The sequence below is a fragment of the Saccopteryx bilineata genome, chromosome 3 (assembly GCF_036850765.1).
Source record: "Saccopteryx bilineata isolate mSacBil1 chromosome 3, mSacBil1_pri_phased_curated, whole genome shotgun sequence".
In the NCBI taxonomy this organism is placed as follows: Eukaryota; Metazoa; Chordata; class Mammalia; order Chiroptera; family Emballonuridae; genus Saccopteryx; species Saccopteryx bilineata.
Window position 1 is genome coordinate 88,997,353 of NC_089492.1, and position 14,790 is coordinate 89,012,142.

The following is a 14,790-nucleotide window of genomic DNA, read 5'->3' on the forward strand; positions in this document are numbered from 1 at the left end:
TCAGATGGCCTCCAACTCCGCGCCAACAGAGGAGAAAGGTTATTTTCAGTACAAGGCAGGGGAGGAATTTGGGCCTGGGTGGAATGAAGGTCAGTCCCCTCATAGTGGGGACAAGCCTGAGCCGGGCATCCTTGAGCTGAAGGACAGGCTTGCAGAACAGAATAAAAGGCCCCGCTGAGCGGGCTGCCCGTGATCTTACACCTCAGTGCTGTGAATGGGAGCAGCTTTGGAAAAGGGCTTTGTTTCTCTGTTGACTCCGATTTAACCTCTGGCTGTTGGTGCACCTGGTCGCACAGAAGTACCCTGCAGAGGCAGAGGGGGACAGGAGCCCACTGCATTCTCTCCGTCCCAGGGGTGGGTGAAGCCCCGCTGGGAAGTCACTCTGTCTTCCCCAAGGAAGGGACTCGCAGTGCACACACCTCTGTCAGCTTGCCCTGACATCACCACCGGCAGCCCTTCCCCTCAGCACCGTGGCCGCCCCGGGGGGCCGGGGCTGTGCTCCGGGAGGCCGCGGCTGTGCTCCGGGAGGCTGGAATTTCTCGGCCTTCCAGCGGGCCTTCTGCAAGGGCGCTGACCGCTCCTCCCTGCGCTGGACAGTGAGTTACGGCAGCCCGTTATCTTCAGCGGCCGGTGGAGGCTTCCTGGGCTCCTTCCGGCAGAGCGAAGCCAGGTGATATTTACTGGCTCAAATGAATAAGGTAACCAGCCCTGTCACAGCACAGAAGACGTGTCTCTCACCCAAGGGGTTTTTTTCTCCTCTTTTCTCTCTTCATTATGTTTGTAATTTTGTTTTATTATTTCCCATTGGAAAGCTGTGAAAGGAAAATGATGCCATCGACTGCTGTGAACTAATGTCGTGCCCGAGTCCTTTTCCAATCAGCCCCGAGGTTCGCGCTGTGACGACTTCATTAAATTAGGCGGCTCCGTGGCAAAATGGGAAAGTGTCTGGAGGTTCGGATTTTGTTAATCTGGGTTGGGCTGCCTGAGACCTTAGACCACCGGGGAGCTCGGGAGGTTGGCTCTGCATGTCGGGGAGATGAGGTTCCCACCCATGGCTTGCAATGTCCCAGAGGCTCTCACGTGGACACAGCTGTTCAACCTCCCCTTTCACCTCCAAACCTCTTCTGTGATCCTCGGCATGCCAGCGGCTGCCCTAGGTGTTGTCACATGCCAAAGGAACCACTGGGTCTCTCCCGGGACATGGGGGACAGCAGCTCAGTGTGTGGGGTGGGGGAGGGAAGGGCTTACTCCACTGCAGGTAAACTACTGTGGACCGCAGGTAAAAGGGGACCCTCTCCCGGAAGGCCAGCTGGGACTCAGGTTGCCGGGCGCCCGAGAATATGGCCGAGAAGCTTGCAGATGAGCCGTGCGTGCTCCCCGTCCGTCCTCCCTCTCATCACCATCCCTCAGAGTTTATGAGAACAGATTCTCCCGCGCTGGGCTCTGCTGTAGTATTAAAGATTTCCATTACTGACGGCTCTTTCCAGTTAGCACTTTCACTATGAAACTCTGTCATTATGAAGTAAAATATGCGTGATCTCTAAATCTATGTGTGTTATAACGAGGTTTCATTGTTATAAATTTGTCTTCTCGGTCCTCTGCTTCTGCGCCTTTGCTGTCTTTTTAAAACTCTAATGTCTGACAGCTGTAGCCAGGGGGTAATTAGGAAGAGGTACTAAAGAAGCACAGGCTTCTTCTCTCACTTATTCATGGAAACGTATGGAGTGTCTACACTAAGGTATGGTCCCACAGGCCGTGGGAAAGACAGTGGTGACAGCCAATTACAGCAGTAAGGAATTTTGGTCTGAGCTGGCAGGGAGGCGCCCCTCTCGCATATACATATAAATATTGAATAAAATTTAATAAAAACAACTTGAAATCACTGCTGCATTCGAAAGGATGAAAGGAAGAATTCCAGATTCCAAAAGCATCTGGGAATTAAAAGCTCTTGTGAAGAGTCAGAGCTGATTACACACAGCCAGGTGTGTGTAGTCAGGGCTGGGCTTCGAACACCCAAGCAAGGACCGACGCTGAAGACCACAGCCTCACCGTGGCTGGGCCCAGACGTGAGAGCTGATGTCAGAGCTGGGTGACAGTTTGGGTAGGGAAAAGATCATCTGTGAAAGATCAAACTCCAACCCTGTGCGGAGCATAGATGTGGGGGTCTAAATTCGCATCACAGCCCCACCATGCAGAAACCGCAAACGGAGAAATCAATGTACACATCGGTTTGAAATCAATGGAACCCCACAGAGGCAAACACGACCCTTTCCTGAGGCATGCTTCCATGACTAGAGGGCCCAGAGGAAATAACTACAGCAGAAGATGAGCTCACACAGAGAAACTACACAGTACTTAAGAAAACAAACTAAGGGAGTCTCAGATTCAACATGGTACCTGGCTCGGCCACCTGTGCTGGGCCCAGAATTACCTAAAGTCCCCTTTATGCTCATCCGTTCAACACCATCATCACTTTAAGTCTACTCCAGACATAGAGAGTACCTGAGGCCCCTGCCTCTCTTCTTTCCAGTAAACACACACACACACACACACACACATACACATGCACGCATGTGTATACACACACACACATATGGATAAATTCCCTTTCATTTCATTTGCACACCATGCAATTAAGATACATAGGAGCCCATATTGTTCACATCTGTTCCCATCAGCCAGATGGACTCCCGGGTAAGGGAGTTTCTGCCACATCTGGTCACCTCCTCACCTGGCAGTGTGGTGAGACTGCTCCACGGTGGTGACTCTTCAAGCTCAATTTGGGGTCTAAATCTTGGAAGTCCTAAAAATATGAAGGGTATAGGTTCTTTTTGTTTTCATAGATCAATGTTATATGAATAAGTTCTGTTTTCCCCACAAGTCCTGGTGGCCCACTGAGCTATTTATTCTGGGTTATGAAAATTCAGCAAACTCAATGACCAGAGTTGACTGAGAACACTAATTCATTTATTGATTTTTTTTTTTTTTTTTTTTTAGAGAGAGGGGAGAGAGAGAGAGAAGGGGGAGGAGCAGGAAGCATCAACTCCTATACGTGCCTTGACCAGGCAAGCCCAAGGTTTCGAACCGGCAACCTCAGTGTTCCAGGTCGACGCCTTATCCCACTGCGCCACCACAGGTCAGGCGAGAACACTAATTCAGCATCCACCCAAAACACCTGCCCACCAGGCCACATTTACTTTGCTGTATGTGTGCAGGCCACAGGCAGCCCACACTGGAGCAGCCGCTTGTCCATCATCATCAGCTTTGTCTTGGATTGGCTGAGGTTTGCTTCGGTTTCACCACCATCAGCTTAGTGGAGAGTTCAGCTTAGTAGACACAATTCTAGTGACTTCTGCTTGCATCATCTGAGTTTTTAACCTGTAGTTTCCACTAAGGAGGCCTTAGGAGGCACACCCCTGTACCTGAAACTAATACAAGGTTACATGTCAATTAGATTTCAGTAAATACAAGAGAAGACGCACAGCCAGCAGCTCCCGTGTGCACCATCCACACCTCCACTAGCAGGTCACCCTCCACATCCTCACAGCGCCTCTTCATTTGAACCCCATGGTCCTTTGCTAGTAAGAGGTCAGCGGGATCACTGAGTGGCAGGTCCCCTGCCTCACGGAAAGCAGCTGAGATACAAACGTTTGCCCCCCTGGGGCAGAGGCAGCCCCTCCTGTTTCCTCATTTCCTTGGGTGCTCCAGGCAGACCTGCAGCCACCTTCACTTTCACTTCTGGGGGTAGTAAAATGCAAGTCGCTTCCTCTTGGGGATGGAATAGTTGTTGCAATCATCCGTTTAGGAAAAACATTCATTGAGAGATGGGCCTGGCCCAGGACTGGGAATAACGCAAGGCAAGAAACAGCTTTCCTGCCACCAGGGCATGCAGGGACAGCACAGACACAGAGGGACACGAGGAAGCAGATGAGGACAATGCCAGCTCCTTCAGTTATTGTAGTGCAGTGCCTGTGTCGCTACTTAGGGAAAAGGGCACGGATGAACCTTTCTGTTCTTTCTTCTCTTCAAGGCTGGCTTAAATGCCATGGACACATAGCTCGAGGAGCCATCAGAACATCTTCCCCTACAGATGTCTTTAATCCCTCGACCTCCTCTCCTTTTCACAGTGGGGACCGAAATAGACCCACAAAAGAGCCAAAGTATAACAAACAAAGGCAAGAGGAGGATCGCATAAATACAAGCACCAGGGGAGATTCGGGGCCTGTACACTCAGCCCTCTGCTTTCCATGTCTGCAGTCGACGACAGCCATGCATTTTATAATGATGACCTTGAACATCTGCCAATCACTGAAGGCTGGTGGACACCTATCTTGGGTTATAATAGTTACCGTAGTAGACGGATTCTACAAGGGCCCCCAATGAGCCCAACATCCCAGCATCTGCCTTCTTCTGTAATCCTCTCCCCTTGAGCGTGGGATGGGCCTACTGACTTGCTCTGTCACACAGAATGGGGCAAAGTGGTGGGAAATAGCTTGTGCGATCAGGTGAGAAAGACCCCCCACCTTGCTGGCTCATGTGCCTTCCTGGCTGGCTTGCTTTGGTGCAGCAGGCTGCTTTGAAGGGCCCCATGTGGCAAGGAACAGAGGGAAGCTTCTGGCTGACAGCCCGCGAGGAACCAAGTCTGCTAACAACCACTGAGTGAGCTTGGGACAGACCCTCCCCGGCTGGACCTTGAGATGACTGCAGCCCCAGCCAACTTGATCGTAGCCTCTTAAGTCACCCTGAAGCAGGGGACCCAGTGACGCTCTGCAAAAATTCTTGTTCCATAGAAACCATTAGATAATACATGGGTGTTGCTGTAAGCTGCTAAACTTTGAGGTACTTTGTTACTTAGCAATAGAACTAAGATCGTCACTATTTAGTATGTAGTGAACTTACCTTTGCAGAGAAGGTACAGGCATGGCTGGGGAACTTTTAAGTAATACAGATTTGTTCTTCTCTTAAACCCTAGCTAATAAGAATGGACCACTTGACCCAGAGCACAATGGGAACTGATCATAATAATATAGTCTTTTTTTTTCTTTTTGACAGAGACAGAGAGAGAGAGACAGACAGACAGGAAGGGAGAAAGATGAGACGCTCCAGCACCTTAGTTGTTGATTGATTGCTTTCTCTTATGTGCCTTGACTGGGGGGCTACAGCAGAGCGAGTAACCCCTTGCTCAAGCCAGCAACCTTGGGCTTGAAGCCAGCAACCTTTGGGCTCAAGCCAGTGACCATGGGGTCATGTCTATGATCCCACACTCAAGCCAGCAACCCCGCGCTCAAGCTAGTGAGCCTGTGCTGAAGCCTGATGAGCCCGCGCTCAAGCTGGTGACCTCAGGTTTTTTAATCTGGGTCCTCCGTGTTCCAGTTGGGACACTCTATCCTCTGTGTCACCACCACCTGCTCAGGCTAGAGTAAGATATCCTTTACATTAGTGCAGATTCTAAGGCCATAAGTGCCCACAGAGCTATCTTGGGCAGTGATTCTAACCAGGGAGGGACACTGGAATCAGCTGAGAGACCTGGACCCCACCCTGGACCCAGCGGAGATCTCCACAGGCAGAACCTAGAGGCCCTGAATGGAAACAATTTCCTCAAATGAGACAGACCGTGTCCGCTGAGTAAGAACCACCGATGAGCTCCTACTCCCCAACCTGACATACCAGGAAATGAAGGGCCAGTGAAGTTACAGGTCTAAGGGTCACACGGCCTGTCAGTGCAGCCCAGGGCTCCCCCTCCCTGTTTCTCTGCTTTGTGCCCCTGCTCCCAGACCCCAGAGCCCTCAGGCGCCCACTCAGTGGAGAATTCTGCCCAGCCCCAAGATAAACAAAAACAAAGTAAGAGACACACAGAAAACTTCCAAGGTTCCTTTATCTGTTTGGAAAACAACCTTCACTCTTCATCTTTCAATTTAACCCTGTCTAGTGACAAGGTTTCTGTCTCCGGCCTCTTGTGTAAGAAAGGGAACAACATGAACACTTCCCATTAGGTCTCTGTCTCCAGACACCAACTGGGGGCAAACCGGCCAGGACTGGAACTTCACGGCGTTGAGAACATGTGGGAGCTGTCTCAGAGCCCCTCTTGGCTGGTAAGCTTTTCCTTCATCTTCCCTGAGACAGCTGCTCCTGCCCCGGGGGGCTCTGCCTCCACCTTCCAATTCAGGGCATCTGCAGTAGTCATGGGCTGATCTCCAAGCTGGTTCTCATCGGGGGAAGTGCCACCCCATGGCCCCCGCTGGGTCCGGCATGGATCCTCAAGAGCTCACCATCTCCCAGTGCTGGCTCATGAGTGAGGACTCACACGGGTTGACAACGACATCCTTGCCATTCTCAGTGCCATCACCAAACATGTCTGTGTCTAGGCAGAGGTGAGACGCCACGTGCTCGATGCGGGAGCCAGCCTTGGTCCATCGCTGAGAAGACGGAGAGGAGAGAGGATGAACCGGGACTCTGTGGCTATGTCCAGGTCCTAGCAATAATGTGAGGAGCTCCAGCAGAATCAGAAATGTTTAACCACAGGGCTAGGGTCGTCTCGAGACTTGACTTCATGGTCTCATGGAGAAATAAAGCTGCAACTAATTGCTTTGCCAGGTATTGTTGTTGGTTATTTTTTTTTTAATCGGATTTTAAAAAAAAAGTAAAAGTAAAATCAATATGTTTGCTAGGAAAACTCATTAGAAGGGAATAACCTTCCAAGCAATAGGCCAGAAAATGTGAAGCGAGTTAGTCACAGCAGCAACCAAAGAAATGAGCTTCACTCGGTGTCTCCATGGTCATGAGACGTGGGCGTGAGCAGGCGGACAGCGATGCAGGAGGGGTCGGGTGGGTGGAACCCTGGGCAGCATGTAAACCCCTACCCCTCCAAAGTGCTCTGGCACATGGGGACCCAGGCGGAGAGTGGGGATCTCATGCTGCTGCCTCCCAGGTGCCACCTTGGTGACAAGCAGTGAGTGAATGAGCACATACAGGGGAATCACCACTGACCAGGTGCCAGCTCAGTTCATTTCTCTACACTGCTACCCCATGTAGTGGGCAACGTCAACTCCACTTCCTAGAAGGAACTGAAGCTCAGAGAGATCCAGTAACCTGCCATGGTCACACAGCCAGTGGGACATAAAACGGGCATTTGAATCTCAGTTTCCCTAACGGCAATACCCCACCGGCAGGGAACTGAGTGGAGCCAACACCTTGCCGCTGGCGGAATGGGCACGTGCACCCAGAGTGCCACGGACGTGGTAGACATCCTGCCAGGGCCCAAGGCCCCTAAGGCAAAGGTCTGAGCCTTGCTTATCCTTGTGCCCTGAAGGCTCTGTGCCAGTCTTCCCCTGCTCTGAGATCCCAGGTGGGCACTGAAGCAAGACAGGACAGTGTAAGACACATGTGCATGCTGGGGTCCTACAAGGTCAAGGCTCTCATGTGGCGAAGCTGACCACTGCTGCTGGCACCACGAGGGCATCAGAGGCAGCACTGGGTCCCTCTCCTAAACATAAGGACCTCTTTCGTTGCAACACTTTCTCTTCCACAGTCCCTCCCTCTTCCTGCATACGAGACATAGCCTTACACAGGCTGTCACATGACTGAAGGCGGCCACGCCTCAGGGTGGACCCCCTGCACACTCACCTGTTTGTCATCTCCATTCTTGCAAAGGACAAGGACCACCGGGGCACCAGGGAAAAAGGTGATGACTGACAGGCACAGCTCCTCCTGCAGGATCTGCTGGGTGTACGTGAAGGCCCAGATCTGAAGGGGAAGAGGCCAGAAAGGGTCACGTTAGAATTCTTAGAAGCCACCGCTGGTGGGATACTGCTGTGCCCACATGTGATACTGTAACACGTCTTGGTAAAAAGCAATGGGGGACCTAGCTGATATCATTTGTCAAGAAGGCCACCTTGAAAAATGCTACTGAAGAGCCGGAGCGTTGTGGTCCCACCCGCTCTGCCGTCTGCATCCCAGTCCTGAAGCAAACGGGTCTGGGGCACACATGCCACCCCTGGAGCTGAACAACCCCCCAGCCAAGCTGCGTGGTCTCGTTTCTATCTGGATAGGTGTCTGTTCCCCACACTCGACATTTCTAGCAGCTTCCTGGCAGGTCAGTCTCCCAGCTGTCTTCAGAATGTCCCTTCTTTCTGAAAAGAAGTCTAACTCAGTGTTCTGAGAACATGAGCATTATGACAAGAGGCAGATGGAGGAAAGAAGGGAACGAACCGTTCCAAGGGAGGTGGTGGAAGAGGAGCACAGAGGAGCATGAGGAATAAAATTGTTCCAGGGGGCACAGGCACGCCAGCACTCGCGCAGGTTACATCACTCGGCCCCTGAGCTTCTGCAGGGAGAGGAGCTGAGAAATCGGACAAAAGCAGAGTTCTGATGACAAAAAAAAAAAAGATGTTCATTACCAGGAAATGCTCCTCCACCTATTTTCTCCAGAGTGCTAGAGATCAGAGAGCAACTAACTGCTGAAGAAGAAGCCCACATACTCCACAGTTCCTAAATCAGGGGGCGAAAGTACTGGCATAATTATGTCAAAATGTGAACCTCCAAGAGCTTTTGCCCAGGCTGAGAAATGGGGAGATCTGCCCTTTGCTTCTATCGTGGGGCAAGAGAGTGATTCTTGAATTGGATGCGCTGGGGGGAGCTGCAGAATTGGATGCCCATTAGGGGCTGGTCCCCTTCTCCTCCACCTCACCCCTGCTAACTGGCTGACCCTCAGCCTCCAGACCAGGCCACTCACTGGCCACTGATCCTTGGCTGGCCAGCCCCTGCACTAGTACCCTACGTCCCACAAGCCGACACAGTGCTCACTTGCCCGTTGCTCTGCCCTCCCCTAGCTCATGACAGCCCCCTCCTGGCCTGGCCCTCCCCTGACCTCCACTCTCTGCTGGTATCTTCAATGTCTGTGACTTGACCTGTTCCTCCTCTTTTCCCACAGGCTTGGGTCCTTCTGCTGTCCCCAGGACTACATGGATGCTGACTGCTGCCCCTCCTGATCTGGGACCCTCCCCGGTCCCTCGCACCTGGATGAGGCCATTAGCCCAGTGAGAGCCTCTGTCCCCTAGAATTGGGTCCTTCCTATATGGATTTTTTGGTCCCTTTTCAAGTTGCTGGTGTTGGAAGAAGACCTAGACCAGAAAGTACCCCATGAGCAGTGAATGGAAACACAGATGAAACGAGGCTGCCCTGACTTGAGAATTCTCCGAGCCTGGGGATGGGTCCACGGGGGTTCCTTACACGCGTCCATCTATATATTTTTATATCTACATATATTTGAAATTTATTACAGTAAAAAGTTGCAAAGCGTCCTCCTCGAGACAGATCAAGAAGTTCTCCTCTGGCCTGTGCACAGCACCATTCCTCACATGCCCTGCCTTCCTCCAGGACGAGCTGAAAGGGGAGAGACGTCTGCATGCACAGAGGCGACGCAGAACCAGGGTGCTACCGCTGGTGACGGCTAATGTGCATGGGGCACTTCCTGTGTGCCAGGGCTGTTCCGGGAGCTTTACAGAGATTAATCTTCATGAGAATCGGATCAGCTAGCTATTATTATCCCCATTTTACAGGTGGGAAAGGTGAGGCTCAGAGAGGTTAACCAGAGTCCGCTATTGCTGCTGCTGCTGCTGCCAGAGTCATGGCTGGTCTGGAGCCCTTTAATTCAAGTTTAATCACTGAAGGTATCTGTCCCTGAGACCCTCTTCCAGGTTATATTCAAACTATAGATCAGCTCCACTTTGACAGGTAAGATGGCAAGAACTTCTTCTTGGCCAGTTCCCAGTGACAACCTGATATGGAGGGAGACACAGGTCACACCCATGTCAGGACTGGGGAGGGAATGACCAGAGAGTGGGTCTCTTCCCCAGTACTGATATAGGAATGGAGGCCCATACTTGGGGGACTCCACACCAGACCAGGGGACACTCAGCACTGGCTTCCGGTCTGGACTGCCCTCCTTTCCTTCCTCCCCTGGCTCTGCACTGTCCCCCAGGGTGAACTCCATGGCTGCAGACCCATGCTGGGCCACTCCCCTTTAAGTGTGCGCTAGGAACACAGCCTGCCCTCGGGAGGACCGACCAGAGGTGAGATCCATGCAGGTCCTAGAATCAGACTCAGGGTACTTGGGTGAGGGATTTGGGGTCCTAGATGTCTAGAGTTGATCTAGAAGGTGGGAGTAGGTCCTGGGTATTGCCCAGAGAATTCCTTGCTTTGTTGGGAAAAGAGAAAAGGGCCCAGGACCCAGCTTCAAGGGCAGGGCTGCCGGGGAGTCATTTGCCCAGGCTTGCCTACAGCTGGCCTCAACTGTAGACTTCTGCCATTGTCTGGAAAGGAGGCTAAACACACAGTCACCAATGTGGAAAGATGAGGGGCATCCCTGTCCCATTACCCCACCACACAGCTTGCCATGAATCATGCCATAGCATTTTATTTTATTTATTTATTTTTTACAGAAACAGAGAGTCAGAGAGAGGAACAGCTAGGGACAGACAGCCAGGAAGGGAGAAAGATGAGAAGCATCAATTCCTCGTCGCAACACCTTAGTAATTCATTGATTGCTTTCTCATATGTGCCTTGACTGGGGGGCTACAGCAGAGTGAATGACCTCTTGCTCAAGCCAGCAACCTTTAGGCTCAAGCCGGTGACCATGGGGTCATGTCTATGATCCCACGCTCAAGCCGGCGACCTTGGGGTTTCAAACCTGGGTCTGCATCCCAGTCTGATGCTCTATCCACTGCACCAACACCTGGGCAAGCCATGACAGCATTTTAACAATAACGCTGCAATTATGATCACCACTGTACACTGGCTTTGTATTTTTTAACGTGTAAAGCATTAAGTGGTTCAACAACAACAAACTTAAAAAAATACACCATAATTTCTGAAAGCCCATTTTGGCATTTCTTCTTTTTTAATATTCTAGGGCAGCGATTTTCAACTGGCGTGTGCTGCGAGAATATTTAAAACACACAATACCTGACTATGCAGTCAGGAGCACTGACCTCTTTCCCCCTTAGATTGCCAAATAAAAAATGCCAAATAAAAATATGACAACAGCCAACACAACGATAGCCGTCGGTGTGAATGGCGCCTTGAACCATAAATATAGAGGTCATATAATAGAGTTGCATCTTATTGGACACATTGCATGATTAGGTTGTATCTGGCATAATTCTTGTTATCAAATATCCTTATATTATAGGCATCTGATTTTTAAAAAAGTCACTTTGGAGCAAAAATGGTAGGTGATTACTATTATTATTATTTTTGTAAATCAATAAAAATTATACCTACTTTTCTGTGAGGTTGGCAAGAACTATTATTTTTTGGTGTGCTGCAGAATTTTAGCAATTATTTTATGTGTGCTATGAGATGAAAAAGGTTGAAAACTGCTAAGTGTCTTCAAACATTGGAAGTGCTGAGGATGACGTGGGGAGGGGTGGCTCTTTGGACAGCTGAGACAGCCCATATACAGATTCCTTGTGGGAAGGTGTGCAGAGGGCACACCCCTGCAGCTGGGGTCTGAGGAAACCACCTCAGGACCCAAGGGTCTTGCACAGACAGGGATCAAAGTCTTTGCACTAAGTGGACTTTCCATTAGTTGGTGCTTTCCTGGCATTGAAATAATTCAGCCTCTCAATTTCCCAGAGGAACATGGCTCGAGGGGCACATCTGCAGGAGAGATGTGGGAGAACACGGGGGTGGGGTGGGAGCAGAACACAGGGGCGTGGGGACGGGGGCAGGGAGCAAGAAGGGGTTTTCGGATTCCCTCCCTGCAACCTGTCACACTTCCCAGAATGGCCAGTGACGAATGGGTTTATTAAACAAATCCCGGAGTCAGAAATGGATTCAGGAAGGCAACCATGGTTGATCAGCCTGGGTTGGCCTCGATCGATGAGCGCTGGGCCTCTGCTGATGGCTCCGTCTGGGGGACTAAGTTACAGCCCTCACTCCAGTGCACAGAGGCAAAGCCATACCCATGAAAGAAAGCCCAGAGGCCATCCTGGAGGTAATATGGGTGGTCTTGCCCCCTTTGGGACAAGCTCATAAGGGGCTGAGGGGCAGGGTTTCCCCTAGAAGAGGGGAACTCCTGATGGAGGCCTGGGGTGTCTGGCAGGGGATGGAAGAGCAGATGAAAGATTCCCTAAGAGGAAATAACTGAACTGAAGGAGCCAAGTTCTGAGAGAGGCAGGCATGACGACGTGTTGGGGTCCCAGGCACAGATGCTGACCTTAGAATAGTCCAGGGTCACCTCTGGGAGGCCAGAAACAATCAGTCTGGGGCAGCAGTTCTCAGCAAGGGGATTTTGCCCCTGTCGAACTTCCTGAAGACATTTGGCTTTGTCTGGAGACTTTTTTATTATTATTATTATGACTAGTTGGGGGGATGTGTGGTTAATGGCGTCTAGTGGGTGGGGCTAGGGATGCTGCTGAACATCCTATAATGCACAGAACTGTCCCCACAACAAAGACTTATCTGACACAAAGCAGCAATAGTGCTTAGGCTGAGAAACCCTCACCTAACCTTAAGGGCTTGCTCTCTGGAGGCAGCGGGTCTATGTCCAGACCCTGCTCTGCTGTTACTTGTAAATGACCTGCACAGCACTGTCAACTAAGCCTCATCTACTCTGTCGGTGAAATGGAGGTAATAACAGGACATGGTTTATAGGGTTGTGTGAAGATTAAATTAGACAATGCATGTGGAACACTTCACCCAGCACCTGGTCCCTGGCAAAGGCTCAAGGAAGTGTTTTCACGGCTCGTGGGAAGGAGAAATGGCTGAGTGAGACTAGAGAAAAATTCACCAGTAGAGAAAAGTCAAGGGGCTGTGTTTTCATTAACGCAGGTGTCCACAGTGTTTACTGATAGTGGCGAAATTCCCACTCAAAAATTCTTCTGAATGGGAGATAGTAAACAATGGAGAAGAAACACTGAATGCGAGGCAGCACTGCTCGTTATGCTGTGGCTAGATGGCCAAACTGACTCCCTAACAAGGCACTTTTCAGTCCAAGGTGCTTCACATTGTCTATGTAATCATCATAGATGCTTACTACTGGGAGGTAGGTATAATTTAATGGAAGACAGTTCCTTACTGAGTCAGTAGTTACTCTGGGTCACACCAGGAGCAGACCCCAGGGTACACTGTGAACACGGGACCTTCCTGGTGAGATGGAACCTCCCTGGTGAAATGGGACCTGAGCGGAGAGTAACCAGGGCCACCAGCTGGCCTTGAACCTCTAAGGCCACACTGGGCAGCACACTAGTCCATCGAATATAGCCTTGAAGATCTTCAATGAACAAGTGGGTTCAAGCGAAACTGTAGTCCAGCCGACCTCTTGATGCATGTGGTTCCCTAACGGGTCCCCCAAGAGCACTGCCTGCTGGGGCTGGAATCCTGGCCCACCTGCTGATGAACTCTTGTAAACCTGGGTGAGTTACTTAACTCTGTACCTCAGTTCCCTCATGTGAGAAATTAAGATGCACTCAGTACCTACTGCAGAAGGTCGCTGTAAGGAGTAAGTGGGTTAGTACACAGACATGTCCAGAACGGTGCTGGCCACAGAGGGAGTGCTGGTTACCATCTACACGTTGACTGTGATGATGGAGAGAGGTTTTCCTTTAGAAAACTGCCCTTGCTTTGCCTCCCAGCCGGACATTAGAGAGGCAGCTGTGATGGGGCCTCTCCCAAGGGTGTGTTGAGAAAACTCGGGGAGGAAGGGTGGTATCGGGCAGGAAAGGTGACATGCCGGCAAAGCCACCAGCAGACTCCCCTGGAGGTGCCAGTGTGAGTCCAGCTGTGGGGGAAGAGCTTTTATGTTCATCTCACCCACCCGGGGTATCCAAGTGCACGCATGCATACTTCAGAAGCCAGGAGCCTGAACTGCTGGGATCCAGGTGGAAGAACACACTTAGAAGTTTTGAATTTGTGTGGTTTCCCTTTCCTCAAATTGGGGTAACAACTAGATTGGTGCATCCGTCTTCCTTCTAGGGAATCCAATAAATACTTTTCTAGGGAATCCAGTAAAGGTAAGAGGAAACTTGTTAACCTGGGGGCTTCTTGGCTTCACATGTTTACATACTCAGGATATATTTCTCTTGCCTTCCACCCAAGGCATCCGTTTGCAATATCTTCAATACACACTCAGATTAAACATTTGCTTCCAAGGTTGACAAGACAGCCAAGACAGGAAGGTAAGGCAGGGTGAAGGACGAATGGGGCAGGCAGTGATGCAGGGACCCAAGCCAGCATCAGAGCCAGCGGACAGACATGGTCTGAGAGTCTTTCAATAATGAGGAACCTCACGCACCTGGTGACAGGCCACCTGGACAGTGAGTGGCCAGACGGGAGCAGAACTCAGAGCTCTTGGCTCCCACACTCTGGTGCCCCTTCACCCCAGGTGTCTAGGGCCTGGAATCGCTCACCCAAATGGCCCAAGACTTATTTCAGAACCTGTGTGGATCTCACCCCTGGGTCTGTCCTCCCAAGGGGCACTGTGTCCCTAGCACATATGAAGACTCAAGGAGGACCATTTAGAGAGGAGTGACCCAGCATGGATATACAGGCGTGGAGTTCATCCTGGGGGACAGGACAGAGCCAGGGCTGGGAAGAAAATGAGGGCAGTCCAGGCTGGAAGCCAGTGCTCTGAGAGTCCCCTGGACTGAGGTGGAGTCCCCTGAGTGTGGCCTCCATTCCTACATTACCTGGGTCCCATCAGTACTGGGGAAGGGACTCACTTTCTGGTCATTCCCTCCCCAGTCCTGAAATGGGTGTGACCTGTGTTTCCCTCCACATTGGGTTGTCACT

General features: G+C 51.0%; 1 protein-coding gene and 1 long non-coding RNA gene across 4 annotated transcripts in view; one reads left to right on the forward strand and one right to left on the reverse strand.

Annotated features, from left to right (window-relative positions):
• Positions 1–506: 506 nt before the first annotated feature.
• LOC136328614 (uncharacterized) lies at positions 507–1,578 on the forward strand. Its single transcript, XR_010730076.1, has 3 exons — positions 507–698; positions 813–951; positions 1,280–1,578. It is a non-coding gene; the product is annotated as an uncharacterized lncRNA (long non-coding RNA).
• Positions 1,579–5,878: 4,300 nt separating this feature from the next.
• GALNT14 (polypeptide N-acetylgalactosaminyltransferase 14) overlaps positions 5,879–14,790 on the reverse strand; it is a 212,470-nt gene continuing 203,558 nt past the window's right edge. For 2 of the 3 annotated variants that reach the window (XM_066264724.1, XM_066264725.1), the window contains 2 exons: positions 7,624–7,743; positions 5,879–6,416 (listed from right to left, as the gene is read on the reverse strand). In XM_066264724.1, the coding sequence (XP_066120821.1) occupies positions 6,258–6,416; positions 7,624–7,743 (279 nt within the window). In that variant the 3' untranslated portion in view covers positions 5,879–6,257. The remainder of the gene's footprint in view (positions 6,417–7,623; positions 7,744–14,790) is intronic. The other variant, XM_066264726.1, reaches the window with a different exon arrangement.